The sequence below is a fragment of the Aethalodelphis obliquidens genome, unplaced genomic scaffold, assembly GCF_003676395.1.
Source record: "Aethalodelphis obliquidens isolate GAN/ISIS:26980383/991018 unplaced genomic scaffold, ASM367639v1 scaffold50, whole genome shotgun sequence".
NCBI classification, from domain to species: Eukaryota; Metazoa; Chordata; class Mammalia; order Artiodactyla; family Delphinidae; genus Aethalodelphis; species Aethalodelphis obliquidens.
The window spans coordinates 5,855,295-5,881,225 of NW_020837994.1; the positions used below are offsets into that span (position 1 = coordinate 5,855,295).

General features: G+C 50.4%; 1 protein-coding gene across 1 annotated transcript in view; it reads right to left on the reverse strand.

Moving 5' to 3' along the window:
• The window catches only part of TENM4 (teneurin transmembrane protein 4), a 742,958-nt gene that overhangs the window by 362,189 nt on the left and 354,838 nt on the right, over positions 1-25,931 (reverse strand). The window contains exon 8 of the mRNA XM_027083511.1: positions 23,696-23,965. Within this exon, the coding sequence (XP_026939312.1) occupies positions 23,696-23,965 (270 nt within the window). The remainder of the gene's footprint in view (positions 1-23,695; positions 23,966-25,931) is intronic.

Here is a 25,931-nt window from a genome sequence, read left to right on the forward strand (position 1 = left end):
GTAGTACTTGCCTTTCAAGTCCTGTCCCCTTTGCTCTATTTTCTAGTGAGGCAAAGAAACAACGATCAGACCCTATCAAGAGCTGGAGTGTCTTTCTGATTCCCAGTGTCTGTCTGTCCTTGTTGCTTTGCTGAGTCATTCCCACTTGCCTTATAGCCCCCAAAGGGTTTTGGAGCTATGATGACGGCACAGTGAATACCACAGAACAGAGGGCAAACCCCAGCCTGACATTTTCTGTACACCAAGTGACCCGTCAGCCTGGCTCAGATTTCAGCATCTTTACTGCTCAGGAAGCTGTGAGAAGCAAAAAGAAGCCAGCTTGATTTTTAAGCTCCAGAAGCAAGAAGAGAAAACATCTTTTGACTTGTAAACTGAACAAATTTGGATGTGGCCGTCACAGGGAAGGAGTGCATAACGTCCTGGGCAGAGTTCCTTCACAGAAAAGAACGCCATTTACCAACGGGGGGGCAGAAGCAGGACTCCCTCAGATGGAGACGCAGGCACCCATACTTTCAGTTAAGCCATTTAGGTAAAAAGCCCACAACCAGGCAGAGCAAACAGGACCTCTATGCATCTTTACTCCCTTTGTTCTTCCTCCTGTAAGCTGTAAGCCTTTTCTGAGGACTGAGTGCAGGCTCAGTGTGAGAGGACAGAAAGATGGAGAAGAGAAAAGCTTCTTCTGGAGTGAAAAGTCTAGACGGGGGCCATCTGGGGCAAAGAGATCATCTTATGCTTGGTTGTCCACGGCCCCTTCAGAAGCAGGGAGCACGCCTGTGTCTTCTGGGGCCTAGGTGGCCAAGTTGTATATCACGTGACTGCCCTGCCCGACTCCACCCACTTATCTTTGGCCTATGGCTTGACACACAGAGATGGGCTCAGCCAATCAGATTCTTTCTCTCAGAAATCGAAACCGGAAGCAGGAAATGCCTCGCCAAGAAACAAGGCGCCAAAACATGCCAAGTGCCCTGAGAGAACAAGAGGGTCAGGTCAAGATTTACCACCTCCAGCCTCAAATCCAGAACCCCCAGTGAGCTCTAGTCCAGTCCAAGCCAGGCTGGTCTGGCACCCACTCTTGACTTCCACGCAAGCAGCTTTATCAAAGTCCGCGTGTAACCCTTCCACTAACCCCATTCCTTGAGCTGGCTTGAATGTGTCCCTGTTCCTTGAGCAACCCAGTGGTGTTTCACCTCTGAAAAGTGTTACTCATTCTGTGACAGGAGATGAAGTTTAGACGCGTACTGCGGAGGTACAAGGGGAATAATGTTCCAAGTGCCTACTATGTGCCTGGCAGTGTCTTAGGTGACCTCTCACCTAACAGGTCAGATTCCATACTCACAGCTGCCCTGCCACCTAGGCACAATCACGATCCCATTTCACAGATGAGGAGCCAGCTTCCTAGAGATCAGCTCTCATTGTCCCCACTGTCCTTAGGTTGCTTGCTCGTAAGAAGCTCTTCTTTTTTTTTTTGCGGTAGGCGGGCCTCTCACTGTTGTGGCCTCTCCCGCTGCAGAGCACAGGCTCCAGACGCGCAGGCTCAGCGGCCATGGCTCACGGGCCCAGCCGCTCCGCGGCATGTGGGATCTTCCCCGACTGGGGCACGAACCCGTGTCTGCTGCATGGGCAGGCGGACTCTCAACCACTGCGCCACCAGGGACGCCCCCGTAAGAAGCTCTTTTGACACTAGCTGCTCAGAGAAAGGAAAGATTACAGTGAGAAGGAATTAAGGCTTCCTGGAGACGCTGGAAGTTGGGAAGTGACTTTGTCTTTCTGAGCCTCAGTGTTTTTTCCTATAAAATAGGAATAGTAATACTGGCCAAAAAGAGTTGTGTGGAATTGGGGAGATAAAGACCATACATCCCTGAGCGTTATGCTGCACACATACAAAAGGTGCTCCATCTCAACCAGAAGTCCCCTCGCCTCCTCCTTCAAAATCTATCGCCTTTGTCCAGCCTCGAGGACCTGCCCGTCTCTGGCCTCCTGCCTCTCTGCTGCACCAGCCCAGCAGCTTCTCATGTGCTGGATCCAGTCCCAGACTCCTTAGCTGAGACCTGGTGTTCACTGCACTTATTATTCCAGGCATCCTGTCATTTGCTTTTCTAGAGAGTTAACTGCAAAATCCATAAGGAGTGGAGAAAAAACATCAGCCCAAGCTTGCCATGAAAAGCAGGGGAACAGAGGAAGCTTTCCATCTCAGCCAGCGCAGCCTGGAAAGGCGGGGGGAGGAAGATGTTGCCGCACTCGGTGCTCAGAAGGCAAAAGCGGCCAAGCTCAGTGGAAGGCACACGGTGTTCAGGGCCTGTATTCCTCCTTCGTGTTGTTTCTCTCATCCCTTTAGACAAAAACCTAAGTTTTAGAAACCCACCGTGGGTGTCAAATGTAGGTTATCAAATCTCAGTGTGCACAAGAAGCACCTGGGAAGTTTATTTAAAATGCGGATTCCCCACTTTGCTGTATGCCTGAAACTAACACAATACTGTAAATTAACTATACTTCAGTAAAGAACTGGTTAATGAAAAAATTCACATTTAAAAAAAATAAAATACAGATTCCCGAGCATCTCTTTCCAGAGTTGCATCCAGTAAGTGTGGCATGGCACCCCAGAATTTACACCCTGCATGTACCTACTGAAGGTAATCTGCAGATCAAAGGTGAGAAACAGTGATGCAAAGGAAAGGTCAGTGGTCCTTGAGTTAGAAGAACCTAAGATTGGTTCTCGGTTCTCCCTCTTACCAGCTCTGTGTCCTTGGGCAGATCACTTTATCTCTCTGGTCTCAGTTTTCTTATCCCTAAAGTAGGAATGAGAGTACCTACCTCACAAAAACGTTGAGAGAATAAAGTAACAGATATTGAAAGCCCTTAACACAACCCTTGGCACATTGAAGGCACTCAAAAAAAAAAAAAAAAAGAATTTGCTTTTCTCTCCTGGAAAAGGTTTTCTTCAAAACTGGCCCAAGGCATCTTCGCTCCTGAATGTTAATACATTTCTGTACCTGTTTACAATCTACAACTTCCAAAGAGGGGCCTTTGAGGGAAGCCAGCTCTTGTTGTGAAAGCACTTTGAAGATGAAAAGGTGTCAAATCCTCCAGAGACTTGGTTGGTGGGAGTTAAAACAAATGTTTATTTTAATTTGGTGAGTTATAATTTATTAAAGGCTTTTGGAAAATGGAAGTACTATTTATGTTCTCACCAGGGACCCAACAGTTTTGCATAGTTTGTGGTTAATTCATTCATTTGTTCAAGAAACATTGATTAAGCACCTGGGTGCCAGGCCAGATGAACAAGTGTTAGCGCTCTGGGGACTCAGGGTCTGAACAATGACAGCGACTTGACAGAGACCACAAAGGAGGCTTCGGAAGCCCATAAAGCAGTGACTTCTCTCAACCTAAGGAGCTGGATCTTGGGAAGCTGATCAGCCAGAAGTGACACCATTTTGAAAGCACCCAGATTGAAACACAATTTTAAAAGCAATTCTGGTACCCATAGATGTGCAATTTGAGATCCCTGGAGGAAAGAGCTATTCTCGGCTGAGGTTACCCCCACACTTTTAATTTCTCAGATGCTCTGGGAGGTCGGTGGACTCTCCTCTACACTTCAGGCCCTAACATCCAAGTGTTCCCTGGACATCTTTTTTTGTGCTCCCGTTGCGGAGCACGGGCTCCGGACGCGCAGGCTCAGCGGCCATGGCTCACGGGCCCAGCCGCTCTGCAGCATGTGGGATTCTCCCGGACCGGGGCACGAACCCGCGTCCCCTGCATCGGCAGGCGGACTCTCAACCACTGCGCCACCAGGGAAGCCCCTGGACATCTTGATTTGGAGGTTCACAGGCACCTCAGACTCAACAACGTCTAACACTCAGCCCATTATCTTTCTCCACAAACGTGTTCCAGCATTTCCACACTCATCCATGCCGCTACTCCAATCAAAAACAGGGTCACCAGCCTGTATCCGTTTCCTCTCCCATAGCCCACATTTAGTCAGTCACCAAATTTTATTAGTTCTTCCACCTAAGTACCTCTCAAATCTGTCCCCATGACCACTACTCTAATTTGGGGTGCCACCACCAGTCTCTTACTCTCCGCCTTCAGAAGGAACCTAGGGTGATCTTTCCAAAAACACACAGAGGGTGGATCACATCCCTTCCTAGCTAAAGCCCTTCAGTGGCTTTCCCTCCCCTACAGGATGACGTTCAAACACCGACAGATGATGCCCAAGGCCCTGCTTGTCCAGATTTACCTCTTGGCACACAAGTCACCCCAATACACTTCAGCAGCCACACAGGACGTGCACATATGAGTGTGCCATGCACTTCCTGGCTGGTCTGCCAGACACCCCTACCTCCCACCTGGAAGATTCCAACGAAAGGCTCCCTCCTCTCAGATTTCACGTCACATCCCCTTTGCCCCTCTCCAGCACACTCCTGGCTTCCCTGAGCTGTCAGGTCTCTCTACTCATCTCTTCTACCGGATGGGAACATCTCGTGGGCAGGTAATTCAACTGTGTTTGTTCATACTCCAGTCCTTCTTATGCTAAGTTGTGTAAGGGCTTCTGGTGCTTATCAAGCTGGTTCTCTTCTGTTTCTGGGTACATGGGAGGAGCATACTTCCCTGCTCCCTTGCACTCAGGTGGGGCTATACGACTAAGTCAGGCCTATGGGCTGTGAGAAGTGGTCAAAAAAGCCATTTGCCCCAGATGGTGCAGCTACAAGATGACAGAGCCCCTGTCAGCCTGGGTCCCGGAGAGACTCTGTGGAGAAACCCTTCCCCTGACACCCCCAAAGCATGTTGAGTACATAGTGTGAGAAATAAACTCTGCAAAGCCACTGAGATATTAGGGTTGTTTGTTACTGCCACATAAATTAACCTATTTTGACTACGACAGAAATCAATTTCTGTCTGTGATCACTGAAACAGGGCCTAGTAGAAGTATCATGTTCTATAAACATTTGATGAACGAATGAATGCAGGAATGGATGAACGAACAAAGAAGCCTAGGAAAAAGAACATGAGATCTGGAGTCCAAAGAAGATAGCCTCTAATAACCACCCCATATCCTTCTTTCCCCCACACCAGTGCACTGTTCTTCTTTATCTCCATTTGGTTCCAGAGGCAGGATTTAACCTTTTGATTCCTCTCTCTGAAGTATCTCTGTACCGATGCCAACTAAAACTACAAGCAGATCCGAGCTTATGCCTCCATGTCTGGAGAAAGGGCACTGGTGATATGTTTTTGCCAGCTTTCCACCAATCCATGATCCCACTGTCTTTGAACTTCATGCTTCCAGGGTTACATCTGGACTCCGCCCGCCAGATGGGGATTCCTGAGCTCCCTGAACCAAACAAAGGCTTCTAATTCTAACACTCCCCGCCATGCCCCAACCAAGTTAAAGAATGGCCTCATTACAGCAAATATCTCTTTTACATGTGGGGAAAATATTCAGAAATTATCCTTGAGTCTTTCAACACATTTCAGCTAAGCACAAAAGCAGAGGCTGTAAGATATGGACTGGTTCTACATACTTTCAAAAATAAACACACACATAAAGAATGTCATTACAAAGTCATAGGTTGCTCAAATTATTCCTTAGCAAGAAGGTCAGGGCACTAACACAAACATCTAGCAGGGAGCATCCAGCTAATCACATCAGAAAGATCAGCGGCTGGCAGTGCTGAGGATGCAGTGGGGTGGCGAGGGGGGGCCGGGAAGGCAGGAAGCCCGAGGAGGAGAGATGGTAGGGGTCTCAACCCACAGAGGTGGGGGAGGAATTGAACTTGGCAATGTCTGGCTTGCCAGCAACATGGGCTCTCCAGCCTCTAGCTGTGCTGTTCTTAAGTTAGCTGGTAAGCGCCAGGCCTGAAACTGGGAGGAAGCACGTGGTACTGGAAATGCGATGGGCATGCAGCAGATAGACTTGGGTTCACATCCTGTTCGGCCACTAGGAGCTCTGTGACCTTGGCCAAGTCCTCAGGCTTTGTGATTCTTAGTTTGCTCACTGCAAAGCACCAGCAAACACAGCAACCTCCCACTGTTTTGAGGCGTACACAAATTGCTGTTAAAACAGGAAGTACCAATCTGCAGCATGTCTGTCTGCTTTCCCTAATCCCAAACACTTCTGTGTCCCTGGGGCCTGATTCTACAGGTGCCCTCAATAAATGTGTGCTGAAGGAATGGATGAATAATGTGCTTTAGATTGTTTTAAGTTTTTTTTTAATTACAGAAAAATATAACATAAAATTTATCATTTTAGAGTGTACAATTCAGTGGCATTTTGTACGTTCCCAATGTTGTGCCACCATTACTACCATCTATTTTAGAACATTGTCATCACCCTCCACACCCGCCAAAAGAAAAACCAACCCTGTAACCCATTGAACAGTGGTTACTTTTCCACCTCCTATGGGGAAGTCTATGGTGGTTTTAGCTCCATTGCATACTTTAAACCATTGCTGGTGGATGCTGCGTTGGTGCGAAAGCTGGCAGAGGCTGGTTGGGCAAGAATTTATTTCCTGCGTACCCACCACGAGCTTGCTCCCCTCCATAAACTACACAGGTTTATGAGGCTGTGATGAGGAAACACTTGAGTTGGATCCTGAATCAACACAGAATGGTGAGAGATGAGGTCAATGAGGCCAGAAGGGGTGGGATGGGGGGGGTCTTTATGCACAGAAACTTGGACTTGAGTCCACGAACCAATGAATGGAGGCTCAGCCCCCTCTTCTCTGGTCTAGTACATCCTGGGGATGGTCTTAGAAGAGGGTGGGTACTAGGGAGACATGCATTCCCCACCCCCATCCTGATAAATCGACAGTGGATAGGCCCTGGCCCGGCTGCCGATGGAGCTCCAGCTGCAGAGCAGCAGGCGTGGAGGCGGGCAGCCGCGGACAGTTAATGAGTGATTTATTGGTACTGCTGCACAGCAGCTTTCCTGGGACCTGTTCCTAATGAACAACCACTGACTGGAAGATACCGCTTTCTTTTTTCAAAGCAAAAAAAGGCCCCCAAAGCCTTTCTTCCCCATTGTCATGGGAGGAAAGACTTCACCTTCACCTGCTGCCTGAGTCTAAAATACAACAGGTATTTGGCGGCAATCCCCACCTGCTCCCTCACGCGGGCACAGACACACAAACCCACCCTCACGGAGAGTCAGACCCACACAGCCTTATACATGTGATTCCCACACCATCAGACATTTATTCCCCCAACATTAATGACACCGACCTTGTCTTGCAGCCCTGCTCCTACACTGTCACGTGTACCCGTACTTTACACATACACACACCACCCTAATCCCCCCGACTGAAAGCAGCAGGCCTAGCCGTGTACTTGCACACAGCCGCATGTGTGTATCCTCACAACGCTCACACCCCCTGGCATTACAGTCAAGGCCACAGGGTCCCCCCCACGGTCTCAGGCAGGTATCTTCTCTGCGGCGTCCACACCTCCAGTGAAGGGGCTCACTGACTTAGAAGAAACTCAAGATGTGGGGCCCTGACCTGGCTCTCTTGGGGTGCTACATGCCAGGGAGAGGAAGGGGACGCCACAGTTAGGCCTCAGGGGTCCCGTGGTCCAGCGTGGAGTGTCCCAACTGCCAGATCATTCAGACTAAAATGGTTTCTCCTGTTTATAGTTCCTGGGACACTAAGAAGCTGCAGACTCACTTAAGAGCCAGGCTGCTGAGGGGTGATGGGGCCTGAGATGGTGCCTGGAACCTAACAGGCAGCTCACGTGGACTGAAGTGTTTTTCCCTGAAAAAGGTGTGTTGAAGTCTGCTATAGACTGAATGTTTGCAGCCCTGCACCTCCAATCCATATGTTCAAATTCTAACCCCCCAGTGTGATGGTATCAGGAAGTGGGGTCTTTGAGAGGTGCTTAGGTGCAGAGGGTGGACCCTGAAGAGCTCCCTCACCCCTTCTGCCATGTGAAGAAAGCAGCAGGAGGGCGGGGCCCAGACACCAAATCTGTGGACACTTTGATCTTGGACTTCCAGCAACCAGAACTGTGAGAAACAAATGTCTGTCGTTGAAGCGGCCCAGTCGATGGTATTTTTGTTACAGCACTCTGAAAAGCCAGAGACAGTCCTAACCCCCAGTACCCAAGAATGTGACCTTACTTGGAAATAGGGCCATTATCCATGTAATTAGTTAAGATGAAGTCAACCTGGAGTAGGACGGGCTCCTAACTCAATAGGACCGGCGTGCTGATGAGAAGACAGCCACGTGAAGACAGAGACATGCGGGACAAAGGCGTGTGATGAGGAAAGCAGAGACTGGAGCGTGCTGTACAAGCCAGGAACGCCAGGAATTGACAGCGGCCCATTGTAAGCTAGGAAGAGACAGGGAAGGATTCCCCTGCAGGTCTCAGGGGCAACATGGCCTTGTCAGTAGCTTGACTGTAAACTTCTAGCCTCTAGAACTGTGAGGCAATACATTCCTGTGGTTTTAAGGCACCCAGTTTGTGGTACTTTGTTACAGCAGCCCCAGCAGACTAACACAGCATCCAACGAGTATTAGTTCTGATCTCCTGTTTGCCCTTTCTGGGCCTCAGTCTACAGCTCGGCACTACGGGCATGAACAGTCATCAGGGGGACGCTGTGAGAACCCATTCTAAGCTACACGTATTCACGGAACGTCACGTGCCAGGTCCCGATTATACTGAGATAGATAAATAAACCATGGTCTTGCCTAGAGCTACATAAATCTGTGAGAAGGTTTCTAGATAAATACAAAACGGGCCGCTGAAAGAAAAATAATGCCTCCGGCCAAGGCACTGACTTCAGCAGGTCTTCCGATCCCCCCCACCCCCGCCCTCGGCCCATAAGACAGTGCTGAGCTCTGAAGGGGACGGCAAAGTTAACAATCACTCCGACTTAAAAGTTTCCTCCCGGCTTCTGAGCTAGAGATATTAAGTTTCATTAAGACATCGCTGTGGTAGAAAACAAACTGAATAACGGGCAGCTCCTTTTCCATATGAATCAGCCAGCTGTGCAGGAATAAAAAATAGACCCAGCTCCCCCGTCCCCTCTGAGGATGCCGGCATGGGCTCACTGTGCTGGTGCTATGACAGCAGCTCCCAGGAACCACCGCTCTCTGCCAGGGCCTGGACTCCTGCGGCCTGGGACATTTTTGTGGTCCCCCAAACTCTCTGTCTGTGAACACGCTTTGGATTTGTCTCAGAGCTGTCATGCTCTCTGGACTAACACCAGTCTCAGCCACAGCCTGGCAAACCATCCCTGTCAGTGCCCACCTGTCCCTACGTGTCAAAGATGTCCCATGCCAGTGAGAAAGCACAGGGTTTGAAGTCGGGCAGATCCGTGTGTGAATTCATCCTGCACCACTTACTAGACAGACAGGTGGCTTTCAGGAAGTCACTTTACCTGTCTGAGGCTCTATTTCCTCATCTACAAAAAACCCCACAAAATACCAACCATGCTGAGATATTAAGAGGATGAAACAAGATTATCTATTTAAAGAGGCTCAGCTGGTACCTGACTTATAGTAAATATTCAATAACATTTATTATTTATTGAGTACCTATGTATTGTTAAGTAATTATTTAGTAGTACTTAGTTAATATAATAGTACTTCTAATTAACTAAGTGATTTTCATTATTATTTTCCCAGGGTGCTGTGATTTATCGTGGGACAGGCCACTGAAGGGCCTTGAAGCCAGCTGTCATCCTGGGACACCGGGTCTTGGGATGAGAAAGACAAAAGTAGTTGCTAACAGCCAGGAGTGGCCTGGCCCTCACAGCTCAGCAGTGGCTTTCTCCTGTTGAATATAGACAATATTACACACCAACTTCAGATAGGAAACCCTGATCACAATGGACCTGGACAAAGGCAAGGCCACTCTGCAATCACGTCCGACCTTAGACAAAAACTGAAAATTGTCCAAACCACAAAATGACCAAAAAGCCGCCGCCCCCCACCATCCTGGCTGATGCGAGTAACTGCTGCTTCTTTTCCAATTACAACTTTAACCTCACTTCATTCTTCCTGCCTTCTACATACGATTCTTTAAGACACCTGGGCACAGAATCACCCCTGCTTCCTGACAGTATCCAGAGCAAAGCTCCCTACTTCCTTGAACTCACCTGCCCCCCCCCCCAAAAATAACCTAATATACGGCCACATCCTGTACATCATTTCATACACCCTTTCCTGGGACACCCAATGAACCCCCAGGATGTGTGTCCTCCCTCTTCGCAAAGAGTCAATAAACCCATCTGGGTTCAGCTACGGGTGAGTTCCTGGTCACCTTTGGCTGGAAGGCCTAAAAGGGATTTGGATGTTGCCCTGCCCTAGCAAAGAGGGAGTATGGGACTTTTTCACACCTGACCACAGGTGAAGCTTTCTCCGCTAGCCTACTTTCTGTATCACATAGGCACACTGGACCCACAGCCTCCAAGCTGCCTTTTGCCATTGAAGTCCTGACAGCTGCGTTCCAGGATCGGTAGGCCTGAGAGGCCATCGTGGTGAACGTTCTTCTTCCTGTGGTCCTGTTCCAGCTCTCCCTGGATGGGTGCTCAGAGCTGTAGGTCTTAGGAATCATTTCTCTCAGCTGCCTCAGCAGGGCCAGGTTTCTTCGGCTGGTCCTCTGCCTGACGGCCATCCAGGGTCATTGACGGCACTCACGTGGCACTCTGTGGGATACTGCCTAGCTACGTGTTTGTCTTCTCTACACCGTGAGCCCCTGGGGCCAGAGACCATGCCGGCTTCACCTCAGCATTCGTGCTGCACTAACACGCTGCCTGCCACGTGCTACTGAAAGGATGCACACGTGTCCGTGGCACCTGTTCAGTCACTGAGCCTCACAACTTCCCTCCCCTCCACCTCAAACCATCAATACCACTGTAGACCAAGTAGCACTGTCCCGCTGTGAGATCATTTAACATGTTTTTCTTTTTCCTGAGATCCATCATTTTATTTTCTCTTCTCTTTCATTACCAGCACCAGTAGTGAGCTTTCTGTATTAAGCAATTTCTTAATTTCTTTCTTTCTCAATAAAGTTTACAATCACTGTTAACGCCTGAAAGACAAGCATAGAGAAATGTCTACACAGCTGACCTGAGAGGTATACGCTGGGTGAGCGGCTAGGATTACTCACTAGTAAACAGGAGGGGAGGATCAGAGGCTTGTGCAGAGAAGAGTCAACACAGCGGCCTAAGATCCTTAGATAGGTGTGCTTGCAAGGTTGGCTCTTGGCTGGCATCTGGAAACTTGGCTGGTAAACAGTTCCTTACCTGATATAGAACCTTCTCTAAATGAGAAGGGTGGCTTCCTGTGCCTAGACTGTGTGGACAAATAATGAGGGCTTATGCTAAATACCTGCTTCCCTTTGAGAGTCTGGCATTTTGGCCTGTGCTAGGCAGAGGGTGCCTGTGTGCCCAGCCCCCGATAAAATCTTTGGCCAAGGGGTCTCTCTTGAGCTTCCCTGCTGGACAGCACTTTTGTCATCACAGCTCGCTGCTGGAGGAATCAAGCACATCCTGAGTGACTCTGCTAAGGGACAACGCTTGGAAGCTTGCACCTGGTTTCCCCTGGATTTCGCCCTGTGCATCTTTCCCCTTTGCTGGTTTGCTGTTTATCCTTTTGCTACAATAAATATTAGCCGTGAGTCCCACTATGTGCTGAGCCCTGTGAGCCCTTCCAGTGACTCACAGAGCCTCCAACACCCCTCGACACAGGCTTCAAGTTCGAAGGTCCACTGTCAGGGTTCAGGGTTCAGGCTCAGGTGCCCCGGACCAAGGTGGTGATGTGATAATTCATGAAATGTCAGGTATTCATGGTGTCATGAGCTCTGACATACTTCCTAAGTGTGAAGAATAACAGGCAAATGCCAGAGTAGACACCTGAAGAGCTTGTTAGATCTAGTTGGGGAAAAAAATGACACAATATTTTCTCCAACTAAAACGCATCTTTTAGCACTAACTCTAGTGCTGAAGTAAGAAATTATTGAAAGTGGTGGATGCAGGTAGAAAGCGGGGTGAATCCTTTGGGCTTAAGCCGCTTCTCTCCTTTTCCAACCACGTGAGGCCGCAGGGCGGGAGATGCCCAAGGAGCCTCGCTTGTCACATGCTAACTTCTGACTTAGCCGTTTGGTTCCTGTTTGCAGAGCCTCCTCTGCCTTTTCACAGCCCACTTCACACCCAGGGTGGCTCCTCTCTCCTCCCTCTGCCATCCATACAGCAGCTGGAACGGTCAACAAGTGTTTACAAAATTGTGTGTAATTTGTTTACACCACACTTTGGTTTGTTCCATATGATTATTTCCTTCTTGGGGGCACATTCAGGAGAGCAATTTGTTTTGTAGTTAAGGTCCTACAAAGTGAAGAGCGGCATGCTCATTTGGGAGCCAGGTTGCTGAGCGGTAGTGGAAAGAAAAGTCCTCTTTGGTGTCTTGAATGTAAAGGGTTTGGCTATTTCTTTGAAGGAAAGTTTCTTCCAGAACAGAGAGCCTGGTCTGAGAGCCTTCTCACAGAGCCGACTGGGAGAAACTGGTCTGAGGAAAATCAGGCCTGCTGGAGTCTTTTCACACTTGACCTTGGCAACTGGGGAGTCGGCTTTGACCAGCTGCCACATATTCAGGCATACCCCATTTTATTGCGCTTCCCAGATATTTCATTTTTTAAAAAATTGTGGCAGGTTTGTGGAAACCCTGTGCTGTCAGATAATGGTTAGCATCTTTTAACCATAAAGTATTTTTTATTTAAGGTATGTATATAATTTTTTTTAGACATAATACTATTGCACACTTAATAGACTACAGTATAGTGTAAACATAACTTCTATATGCACTGGAAAACCAAAAAAAAAAATTGTGTGACTTGCTTTATTGCAATACTCTCTTATTTGGGTGGTCTGGAACCAAACCCGCAGCATCTCTGAGGTCTGCCTGTAGTTGTGAACAGCAGTGCGTGGGTGTGGGGTCAGAGACACCTGGGGTTGAATCCCATCTCTGCCACTTTCCAGCTGTGTGAGCTCAGAGCACCTTCAAATGACGATGAGACCTCTGTCTATCTCAAAGGTCGTTGCAAATGTTAAACAAAAAGTGAAAACACTTTGTGATTCACAAAATGCTGCACAATTGCTAATAACAACACTATATGCTTATATAGCACTACCTAGGCGCCAGGTGCTATCCTAGGTGCTGTAACTCTCTGAGCTCATTTAATTCATAACATGCAATGAGGCAGTCGTAGAATTATCCCCATTTTATAGGTGAGGACACTGAGGCATGGAGAGATTTAGAAACTTGCCTTGTGTAACACAAGGTAACACAGTTAATAAGAAGAGCTGGGGTTCAAACCCAGGCAGCCTGGCTCCAGAGTCTGTGCTTATAAGTGTAAGTTGCGGTGTTTTTGGAGGGGATTTTCGCGCCTTTTAAACCACAAAAGCATTGGTTGTCATTCACTCAAATTTTTGCATTCCTGTTTCCATGAGGCAATGTGGTCAGGGGTAAGACCTTTGGATTCTAATTGCCCTGTGTTACGTATCAGCTTTGTGATCTCCTGGCTGGCAAGTGACTTAAGCTTTGGGGGCCTTAGTCAGCCTGGGGTACCCAGACCAGGTGGCCTAAATGGCAGAAATGTATTTTCTCACTGTTCTGGAGGGTGCCAGCATGGTCAGGTTCTGGTGAGGACTCTCTTCCTGGCTTGCAGACTGCTGCCTTCTTGCTGTGTTCACATATGGATTTTCCTCAGTGTGTGTGCCTGGAGAAAGCAATCTCTCTCTTCCTCTTCCTAAGGCACTAATTCCATCAGGAGGGGCCCCCCATCCTCATAACCTTACCTAATAAGCTTAAATATCTCCCAAAGGCCCCAATTCCAAATAGCATCACATTAGGGGTGAGAGCTTCAACATAGGAATTTAGGGAGGGACACATTTCCATCCATTCATCATCCATAAAATGGGGGAAAAACCTTCTATCTAATGGGCTGATGACCTCATCTGAATCAGGGGAAGTACCGGCCACCTCTGACCACTCCCTGCTTAAACCTTTTTTTTGTGGTTTCTTATGACCTTCACGGGAAAGGCTGAAGCCAGCAATTCCTAACCATCATCTACCATGCTGGAACCCAGCTTTCCTCTCAGGCCTCAACGCTTAATTTCCATAGGCTCAGCCATGACAAACTTCTTGCTAATTCCTCAACAGTCCATACAGCCAGGAGTCAGACCTGAGGCTAGTTTTGTTTTGTTTTGTTTTTTGTTTTGCAGTATGTGGGCCTCTCACTGTTGAGGCCCCTCCCGTTGTGGAGCACAGGCTCCGGACGCGCAGGCCCAACGGCCATGGCTTATGGGCCCAGCTGCTCCGCGGCATGTGGGATCCTCCCAGACCGGGACAAGAACCCGTGTCCCGTGCATCGGCAGGCGGAGTCTCAACCACTGTGCCACCGGGGAAGCCCTCACCACTGCTGCACCCCATCATCAGAGGAAGTTGGGCCTGTAGCTTTGGGAAGAGTCTGGGGGAGGGTCTGGGCTTCTCTGAGACCTCTTCCCTAAAGAGGTCTTTTGTGGGGTTTGCACTGAGCCTGGTTCCGGGGATCCTGTGGGTAATGACTGTCAGTCTCTGCCCGCTATGCTTCATGTCTCAAACCCATATGAACCCCCAGGAACTCTTCCTCACACTTTGCTTCACATGTTTCCCTCCAGTCCAAAGTTAAAGGAAAGAAAGTCATTTCTATATTGTGGTCAGTCTGCCTGGGTTGATTAGTGTGAAATGAAACTTGTGGCAAGGACCCATGGGCTGGGGGAAACCAAATTCATCTCGACACGCTGGCTGCACGTGGTGCTCGTGCGTGATTCCCCTGGGTTCCTCTCCAGTTGCCTTTGTGCTGATGGAGAGATTCAGCTGGTTACGTGAACCCAGATTAAGGCCCCTGGATCCTCCTGTCAGCTTATCCTGTTTGGGGTGCTTTTTCTGCTGCCCGTAGCTACTCAAGGGCTTATCAGTTACCCCAACAGCCATTTACATAGGAGGAAGCTGTGGGAGGGAAGGAGAGAGATGGCCAGGTCCTACAACCCAGGGATTCCAGCTTTGTCATTATATAAGCCGTGTGACCTTTGGCAAGTCCATCTGATCCCGGAGCCCAGCTTCTTTTTGGTTTTTTTTTTTGCAGTACGCAGGCCTCTTACTGTTGTGGCCTCTCCCGTAGCGGAGCACAGGCTCCGGACGCGCAGGCTCAGTGGTCATGGCTCACGGGCCCAGCCACTCCGCGGCATGTGGGATCTTCTCCAACCGGGGCACGAACCCACGTCCCCTGCATTGGCAGGCGGACTCTCAACCACTGCACCACCAGGGAAGCCTGCCCAGCTTCTTTTAACTGAATCATGAGGCCCTGCCCAGAAATGCATTCATTCTCCATAAGGGGGCCCTAGAAATACTACGCCAATAGTTTTTAGACAAGACTATGACAGCATGAATCATGGAATCTTCAAGCTGAGGGGTCCTTGAAGGAAAGGAATTAACATTCATCAGGTCCTGCTATGTGTCAAGTACCATCTTTTAAACTTATTATTATTTTTAACTGAATTGCATAGTAAGAAATACATTGTAAGTGGCGACCCAGTACAGGTGCTGTGTGTAAAGTACAGCTAAATAAAAATTCACAAAATAACACTGACTTCACTATGTTTGATGTACTCTATTCTGTTCTGCTCCTCTCTCATCCATTTATTCCCGTTATTTTAAATGATGGTGCTGAAACACAGCACTGATCTCAGGATCAGTTACGGCCCACAGCTGGGAAAAGGAAGCCCTGTATCTTTCATGTGCACACTTGCCTTTTGTGCTCCTTACAGCTTTAGGAGGTAGGCATGTGTTCATTCCCATGTTGCAGATGAAGAAACTGAGGCTCAGTGAGATGCAGTCATTCGCACAATATCACCCAATTCCTGAGTGGCTGAGCTGGGATTCTGAGTGTGACTCCAAGCCCATGCTGTTCCCAGTTATCTTGCTGCCTGAGAGTCCAATGATCCCATTTGGCTCAGGGGGAAACTGACGTCCAGAGAGGACAAGTAACTTGCTCAAGGTCACACTGGGTCTGGTGATAGAGCCTAACACTGAAACCAGATTCATCCCTGGATTCCACACACCCCAGCACTGGAACTAGGCTCCTGTGGGCAGGAAGCTCCTTCCTCACCATCGGTTACTCTCTTTCCTCCCTGAAGTCATCCTGGATTATATGAAGTTGAAACCGGCCAAGAGCCACTCTCCCTGGACAAAGCTGAGCTTACAAGAGGAAATAATGCCTTGCAAATGTCTTTTGGTAGGAAGTTTGTCATTGTGCACATCACTGCTTCCACTGGAACTGAAAGTCATGTTGGCTCAAATTAAAAGCAAAACTCTAGACCACTGTACCTCTCAGCACACACAGCGGGTCCTAACCTAGTTTCACAAGCGCAATCTATCTTAATTTAGCGTAGCTTTCCGGGCCTGTTTTTCCCTCCTCCCAGTTCAGAAGGAGGGTGCGCTTGTATTAGCACGTACTGCCCACCAGGGAGTGCTGCAGTGCGCACCAGTGGGGAGCGGATTTGGGATGTATTTAAAGTCTTCTTACAAGGAACTCACAAGAACAACAATATTAGTGGCTGTCAGATACCAGCTCCCAGATCACAGCAATTCCAGCAGAGGTGGTGCTATGGAGAGGAGGCCCCAGGTCAGACTTCACCAAGGCAGTCTGAGGCAGCTGAGCAGAAGGAAAGGCTGGAATTACGGACACAGAGAAGCCAAGATGATAACAAAAGAGATGGGACCAAGAGTCTCCTGGGGGCAGCATGACAAGGCTGGGAGCGGGAGTCGGGCAACAAGGTCAGAGATCCAGATGATCAGCAGCTGGATGGAGGGAGTATGGTGTGAGGAAGGGACAAGGGGTGTGGTTCATGACCAAGGCCATGAGCTTTGAGAGAGACAGCGGGGAGTGGCATGGGACAGGCCAACGCTAAAGGACTCTGCAGCTGGGCTGAAGGAGCTGTGAGGCCAGGAGAAGGATCAGGTGTGAGCCCCCTCCCCTTAGAGTACCTGGGACCCCATTTTGGTCACAGAACCTAAGAATACTGTAGTCTTCCTCACTGCTCACGAGGCCCTGGGGTGGAGCAGGGAAGGGCAGCTGGTTCCCCTCCCCAGGTACAGACCCCATCCTCACCATCTCCACGCACTGGTCCTGGCCTGAGCGCCCACCCCCTTTCCTGAATTACTGCAGTAGCCTCCTACTCAGACACAGCCCGCTGGAGTTCAACACTGCTGCTTCCAGAATGACCCTGTCCAAGTATCAGTCAGACCCCGTCAGTCCCCAGCCCCCAGCCCAGAGCCTCCTGTGATTCTCCCTGCCACGGCCTGCACGTGGGCCCTACCCCACGTGCCCTCTCTGATCTCCCCACTGCAGCCATACTGGCCTCCCTGATGTTTTGGAACAATGCAGACACCCTCCTGCCCCAAGGCCCTTGAACCCGCCCTTCCCTCTGCCGGGATGGCTTTGCCTCCGGACTTCCTCGCCACCAGCTCCCTCGCCTACCTCACATGTCATCTTCTCAGTGAAGCCTCCTCTGGCTGCATCCCCGGTCCCACCCTGGCATTCCCTATCCCCTATCCTGTAACACTTAACATCTTGAAACATCCTATATAGTGTAGTTTTTAAGCTTGTTGATCAGTCTCCCCACTGATGAGTGGGCAGTTTTGTCTGTCTGGATCAGGCTGGAACCCCAATACCTATAACAGTAGGTGCTCAACAAACAGCTGCTAAATGACAGAGGATCTGCCTAACTCTCCAACTTTCCCTCCCAGCGCTCTCTGCCCCCATATCCCCAGTCACACCCGATGTTCCAGCCTCACGGGACACACCTGACATTTGTCCTCCTCCATGCCTTCGTCCACAGAGAATGCCCTTTCTTCCCCCTCCTTACCTGGTAGAATCCCTCCCGTCCCTCAAAGCCCAGGGACCAGGACTTCTTCCATAAAACCTTCTCAGAAACCTACTGGTTGGACTTCTTCCCTTAAACCTCTACAATGTCTACTTTAAATGTCTTTTCTCCAGCATGTCACAATTAGAGAGTGACCTGGTATAATCTCTAGGGTCCTGAGTAGCTCTAACAGGTTACGGATTCAATTTCTCTTCCGGCAGTTTCTAACAGTGACAAAGAAGTTTACCTTCCGGATACAGCAAGAATCAGCTCTCAGGTTGTGTATATTTTATTAGCATTGAGCTAATGAAAACATGTTTCTATAAAACAGAACAAACTGCAGAGTGCAGTGGTCAAGAAAGATAACAGGCAGTGGAGTGAGGCAGATCTGGATTCAAACCCTGGCTCTGCCATTTACTAGCTGTGCCACTGTTAGCAAGTCACCTAAGCTCTCTAAGTCATAGTTTTCTTGATTAAGAAACTAGTCTAGGAAAATGGGGAAAGGTTAAGAATCCATGCGTTTGTTGTCTCTAAGGTTCCTTCTAGCTCCCAGATTCTCAGATGCTCTGACTGTACTAGGCCCTCCTCAATCCTTTCTGGAACTTGGGGGCTTACAGTCCTCATTATGTGGATAACTCTGTCCAGTAAGAGACTCTAACTCCCTGAAAACATCAGGTACTTCTGCAGTATGGGAGGGAGTGTGAGCCTGCTTGTGGGGCAGAAGGGTAGTCAAATATAGGGGTAGAATCCCCACCCCAGCGGAACGAACCCAGCTTCCTGTCCTAGAGAAGGGAGCCTCGTGTCCAGTGGCTGAGTAGCTACAGTACTCTGGCCGCTTAGGGGATTAATGAGAGCTTTTCTTACAGATTTTAAAAACTAAATCTGGTGAGCATGGGGCCAGGGAGGGTAGAGGATAAATGGAGTTAAATTGGTAATGAGCTTCTTTCTCACTGGGCTTCAGGATGCTCACCTAATCTACAGACTCTCAGTAAACAGTCTGGCTGCCTAATTAGGTTACCCAGTAATCTCCCTTTTGACACCCAGGCTGCTTGATAATTTGGGTGTAACTGTGATTGTTTCCTTGTTTCTTTTCTAAGTGAATTTCTCAATTTGCCTCTGGGATTAGAGCTCGGGAGCAAATGCTCACTATTCCCCAGACCCACCACACCTCTTTATGCCTCCAAACCTTGGCTCCGGCAACCTGCCTCTACTGGGAATGCCTCTCTCAGATCCCTCATGCTCAGGGCAATCCTACTCGGCTGGACTTCAAACTCTGGTGCACAGTGTGAGTGGAACGAAGGGATGAGCCTTTGTACCCTCAGGGCAAAACGAATGGCTCCTTCTACTGTCATCCCACAGCTCTTTAAACAATCTTAATAGCTAAAAGCCTTTTAACCGTTTCTAAGCGCACGATTCAACGGTATTAAGTACGTTCACATTGTGGTGCAATCATCGCCGCTATCCATCTCCAGAACTTTTCCATCATCCCAAACTGATACTTGGTACCCATTAAACACGAACTCCCCATTTCCCTTCTCCCAGCCCTGGGTAATCGCGGGCACACTGTTTTAGAAATGAGGAAACTGTGGCATAGACAGGTGAGGTGACTTGCTCAAGGTTTCAGAACTGGGACACGGTCCAGGATTTGAGACCAAGTCTCCTCATTAGATCTGGAACCAGCTCTTTCCACCCTGCCACACTGCCTGCTAAACCTCCACCACAGATAGGGCTGCAAGGCTGTCATAGCTCCACCTCCCCTGCTATTCATCTAGATTCTTGATTCGAGAACGATGCCTGGTGCCCTGAAGGAGCTCAGCATAGCTACAGAACAAATCACAGAAGGAATCTACAAAACAGACACTGTGTCCACCTGACCCCGTGGTTGGAAATGGAGCTCACACTGCAACCTGTGCTTTCTAAAAAACACTTAGAGGATGCCAAGCGTGTGCCCGGCATGATGCCAGCTCCTGCTTGCTGTGGCTCTGCTCAGCAGGAGAGGCCTGGGGGTCGGCTCCGCCTGACGCCCCTGAGGGGGAAGATTTGTGTTTACATTACGCCGTCAATTCTGTATTTATTTTGGATACTAGGCAGCAACATAAAAGCTGCTGACATTAACCTTCGGGGGCAGAAATTGGCTTTAATGGACCCATAAAAAGTTATTATTGATGGCAGCTACATGCAGCGTCACCATGACCTCAGCAAAAGGCTCCACCGCTATCAATACTGTTGACAATTACTATTGACTAATGCAAGGCCGGATGTGGAGGCAGAGTCGATGTTCCTGTGGCTGGAAGTTGCCGGGGGTCATGCTTTGGTGTCCTCAGCTGCTGATTCCAAAAGAGGTGGGCAGAGGGCTCAAACTATAGCATCAGAGAGACCTGAGTTCAAATCCAAGCTTTGCCGACTTGCTGAATGACTGGCTGTACAATCTCTGGCAAGTCAGTTGACCTTTTGGGAGCCTCAGTTTTCCCATCTGGGAAATGGGGGTGCCACGGTGCTGTCATGAGGCTTGAAGGCAATGGCCCTTGTGCAGCAGCTTGACACGATAGGTCCTCAGCATGGCCTCCCCCTGCTCCTGAAACTGGCCATAATGTGATGTGTTGGCTGATATGTCCAGTGGAGTTAAGCCCTGTTCTGATGGTAAGATCAGAGTTCTCAGCACAGATAAAAGAGAGAACTGGGCTCAGGGGGATGAATGCGAGACCAAGAGGCGAGGGCAGTGGAGAAAGATGTGAGAGCGGAAGGGGCAGGAAGAAGAGGGGGAAGCCGGGAAAGAACGGAGACTTCTGCATAGAGCCTGGCTCCAGCTCAGCTAGGTACACGGCCGCCGCACGCCCTTCACCTCTGGGCCCCAGTCCTCAGCTGTAAGTTCTGGTTGACCACAAAGCTGGGAGCCATCCCTATGGCTCCTTCACTGCCAGGATGAGTTACTGTCATTATTTAGACTCCAGTATAGCAAAGCCACTAATATAATTTTGCAGCCTGAAGCAAGTGGACAGGTGCAGGATGTCTGAGTTTGGAAGTCCAGGCCTGGAAGGGACGAGGCGGCCAGGGAGGAGCTCTTTGTTAGGTCCACCTGCCCACCTCCTTTGCCTGCCCATCTTCCGCGAGCACAGTGAGACTTAGAGTGCTCTGGCCCAATGCCGAAATGCATGATTGGAAGGAGAGGGTGGTATGGCCAGGGAAGCAGGCAACCATCTCCCTGCCCCTGTTATCAGAGCCTGAAGCTGTTCAGGCTCGCCCACTATGTCGTTATCACACAACAGAGGCTTAATTCAGCTGTAATTCAGCTCTCAGGGAATATACGATAAAGTGGGTGGTGTGTGCCTCACTCTGTCATGATTTTATGGAAAAATGATCATTTGTCACCATGGCAAGAAGCCTTCAAACGAACAAACAACCCAAGTACTTTGCTGCAGAGGAAATCCACTATGATTAGGGCCACAAGGGTAAAGGTTTTAGAATCATACAGGTCTGAGTTCAGATCTCGTCTTGCTAGCTATGTGACCTACACAGGTTTCTTAACCTCTCTGGGCTACAGATTCCTTATCCGGTACAGTGAGGGTAATAAAACCTATCTCAAGGTGTTGTAGAGGGAGTAATGAGGTCATACAGCTAAGCACTTAGCACTGGGCATGGGGGTCTAATAATCAGTAGCAGGTATTAACTAGTATTGTTGTTATTACTATCATGTTCCTCTTGTGCACCTTCACCTTAATGTAAGGACTTCGAATCACGGAATCCTAGATCTAGAAGGGCCTACAGGTGATTCAGTTCACTTATTCTCCAGAAGTGTTCACTGGAACACTGGTCCTGTCGCATGCTCTGAGAATAAAGGGTTTTTTACTCTCAGATCAATTTGGGGGATGCTGCATATAACCCTCCTTGCTAATATCTCCATTAGCATGCATATTAACGTATTAAAGGCTCTGAGAAGTCCTGCAGTAAGGAAACTGGTTTAAGTTCCTTTAACTCAGTGTTTCCTACATTATTTGACCACAGAGCACTACCCTCCACCCCTCTTCAATCTAAGAACTATTAACATTCTCAGAATACAAGAAATGCTGATTTCATCAAAACTACTTATTTTACAGATGAGGAAACTGAGGTCTAGAGAAAGGATCTAACTTATCCAATGCTACACCCTAGGTCAGTGATGGCACTGAGGCTTCCTGCCTCCCAGTTAGACACCATTTTCTCTGCACAGGCCTCGCACATCAAATTCAGCATGTAGTGCAGAGGAGAGAAGGGGGCTGCTGGCTGGGCTTGGGCCTAGGAGGTGGGAAGGTGGATGAGGGAGTGTGGATGGCTCCCCACTGCACAGAGGGGAACGCCTTCAGATGCTGAGGTCATTGACCCCCTCCCAGGGCTGGTGGAGTATCAGGGGAGGGTGACACTGCCCAGCTGGTATTTGGGACCTGCTGTTCCTCTACCCCTCAAACAGGTGCGTCCCTAGGAAAAACTCCAAGTTCTCTAGCAGCAGTGGTGGAACAAATAGTTGCAATTCTGCTGCACCTGACTTTTTTAGGAGATGGATTTCTCCACCTGACCCCGACCTTACCTAGTCTCCTGCCTGATCCCAAATCTGGGATTGTGTTGTGCCATAACCCACTGGAGCATCCTTTCCAGAGACTAACCTACCTAAGCCTTCACCTCTGACCTGGTGTCTCCACACACTCCTCCCGCCACCCTCAAACCACTTCTCCAATCCCCCCCACATCCTGGGGAGGAATGAAAGGATCCTGCATTTAGAGCTGGAAACCAGTAGGGGGCACTTTCTTCCAGTTCTCGTTCAGATTGCCATCCCCACGTCCCCCTTCCCACCTGTGGTGTGCAGGGCCAGCAGACCCCCTCACTGGACCTCTGGGAAACAAAGCCCTCCCCGGGGCAGAGGGGCTGTCCTGGTCTCTGCCACCCTCCCTAAGTCTTTGCTGCCGGACTCCAGCAGGACCCTCCTTCCTTCACGTGGGCCTCATCCACAAGCTGCCCAGAGTCTGTGGGCACAAGGTGCCACAGAAAGGGAAATTCCCTCAGCGGGTGGCCCACTGCAGGGCTGCATCTATCTCAGGGCCCCTCAGAGATCTGCCAGCAAGGTCCGAGAGGGAAAAGGAACATCCTGAAACCCGGCTCCCTTTCCTTCCCCACAGAAAAGGAGATGTGTGAATAACTTGTCCTCTTTTTCTCCCACAGCATCTCTCCGGCCTTGGAAGAGAGCTACAGAGATGAGAGTGGAATAGAGTCCAGAGACGGCACTTCCTCCAATCTGCAGATGAGATCATGGGAAAGCTGGGGTAAAAACACGAGTTTTAAGTTACTCCAGCGTGACAGTTTTCGTGTGAAAGCTATCCTCTGATCAGCGTAAGACCCTGGGGTGGAGCAGCACGTGTGGTGGGCGCCCAGGGTGGTTCGGTACCTGGAGGCTGGAGGCCGCGTGAGCAGAGTTCCGCCAGAACCAGGCACAGCGACCGCCAGAGAGGATGAGCTGCAGGGGATGGGCTTCCGAGTGGAAGCCTCTGGCCCGTCTGCTCCCGCCCGCACAGGCACCTTGTAAGCAGTAACCCTGCCCCTTCGGCACCCCTCTCATCTGGAATGAAAGTGCGGCAACCCGTCTCTGGCCTGTCACCCACGGGCGGGGGTTTCACGCGACCCTGCGAGAGGCTCTGCCTTTTGACGACGGACAGCAAAGCAATTTTCCACCGACTTCACCGGAGCCCCAAGGGATGGAGCAGAAGATCAATACTGTGATTAAAACCCCCGGCCCCATAACCCAGGCGCCCGGCACAGGCCAAGCGGGCCACTCACCGGTCTCCGCGTTCTCGTGCTCCGTGTCGGTGAGCGTGAGGTTGGAGTTGGCCCGGCTGGACAGGCAGGAGCTGCGCCCCGACCGTGTGCTGCGGCCCCACAGCTGCACGGGGTGCTCGGGGGACAGCACAGGGTCGGTCTCCAGGTCGGCCTCGGAGCTGGCCCCCATGGAGTAGCCACAGTGGGGGAGGCCGATGTCTGTCCGGTACAGGGTCCCGTGCGGGGGCGTCACCTCCCCCAGGCCCAGCTCACGCAGGGTGAAGTTGGTGCCTAGGAGGGAAGGCAGGGGAGCGGGATCAGGGCGTGAGGGGGGGCATCTCCCCACCAGAAGCCCGGCCCCTACCCCAGGACTCACTCTTGTCCTTTGAGCTCACTGTGATGTTCAATGCCCGGGCCTTTCCTCTGCACCCTCTCCACCAGCCCGAACCCTCCACCCCTTTATGGAGGGCCTAATACAAATGGCCCCTCATCTGAGAAGCCTCCCCTCATCCTACACCCTGTGTGGGAGTCCCTGCTTCTTCCTCCGAGCTGCCTCTGAGAGTCCTCGGCCCTGGTCATGCCGCAGAGCAGAACTGCGTAAGAGCCTGGGTCCTCTGCTCGAGATGCCTCCACAGGGGCAGGGACTGTGTCCCGTTCATTCCTATTCCCTGGGCCTAGAAGGCAACCCGGTACCCAGTGCGGGCTCAGTACGTGTCTGCTAAATTGGACAGAGAGCTTCAGCTCTCCTCTTCCAGCCCAGGGAGGGCCTGCCAGCAAGGGGGGCTCCTGAGCAGGGCAGAAGCCTGGTCCATGAAATGCCAATCGTTCCCTGGGACCAGATGTTCCTTTCCAGCCGGCTCAGGAAAGCCTGGAGCAGGAAAGTGAAGAAGATGGTGACCGGCTGAGAAAAGTGGGCCTTGCACAAGGAGGTCGGCTCTGCCTTCTGTTTCCTCACGCCAGGTGGGCTGTGACAGGAACCAGCAGCCTCTGGGGTAGCCCAGGGAGCCAAGCGCACAGCCGAGGCTGGGCCGCTGACAGGTCTCTCGAGGCCCCGGGAAAGCCTGGCTGTGCCCACGACAGAGGCCGGGAAGACCTGGGTGCGGGGAGTTCACTCAGGGATCAGTGTTTGAGGGACAAAGGGGATACTGACTTCCATGGGAAACACAGCCTCCACATTACTCAGTGTTTACTCAGGGACAGCTTCTTCCATATTTCTAACATTCCCATGAGTGTTCTGGGGGATGAGGAAGACCAGTAGATGAGGGCGCTAAGGATCATATTGCAGTTAAACCACCGATCTAGGAAATGGACTTACAACCAGGCAGCACCACATCTAACCCAATCCAAGCTGCCGTCGGGTACTGATGTACAGCAACGAGCAGGGCGTGGTGCCTGACCTCACAGAGCTCACAGTCAAGCGGGGGACACACAGCCCAGGCCATGATGAAGGGCTAAAGCCCCAAGTGGGGGGATCCACGGAGAGTGTGCTGGGAGCACAGAGGCAGAGGGCGGGGTATCAGGGTGGGAGCTCAGAGTTTTGCAGATGAGAGTAACCGGGAAGAGCGGAGTAAGAAGAGAGAAGAGGCAGATGCCCGTGCTTTGAAGGATCCCGCAACCAGGGTCAGGACTGAAGAGGACAAGCCTGCAAAGGAAGGAAGAAGGAACTGCCAGTGAGGCAGGAGGGGAACCCCCAGAGATGGCCTCCTCTCCCAGTCATGTGCATCGCTCTTAACCAGGAACCCCTGTGCCTCCCAGGGTCCTAGTCAGCTCCGTGTCCAGCCTGCCACAGAGTAAGTGCTCAGCGAAAGGTAGTTAACTAATCAGACAGACACACTCTGGAGGGTGGATGACGGGGGAGGGAAGGTGGGAGGAGAGAGCTCTGCTACCCTCACAGGATTTGTGAGGCTCCAGGGAGGTAACGGGAGAGAGAGAACTTTGTAAGCTGCAGTGCCCATGCCTGCTGCCTATGAGCTGAGAATGCTTCTCATTTGTTATTTATGAAGAGGGGTTCCCTTTGGAGCCTCCCGTGCTAGGATGGCATCCAGGCCAACCTGGGCCTGGCAGGGCTCACCATTTGTCCCCTCCCCTCACTGAGACCCAGAGAGAACAATCAGTAGCCGGCAGCATTTCTGAAGCACTTGCTCTGTGCAAGGGTCAAATGCTCTATTTTCAGTCCTCATCAATCCTCCCCACCACCTTGCAATTAGGAGGCATGGCTGTGATCCCACCGCCCAGGTGAAGACACTGAGGGCAGTAA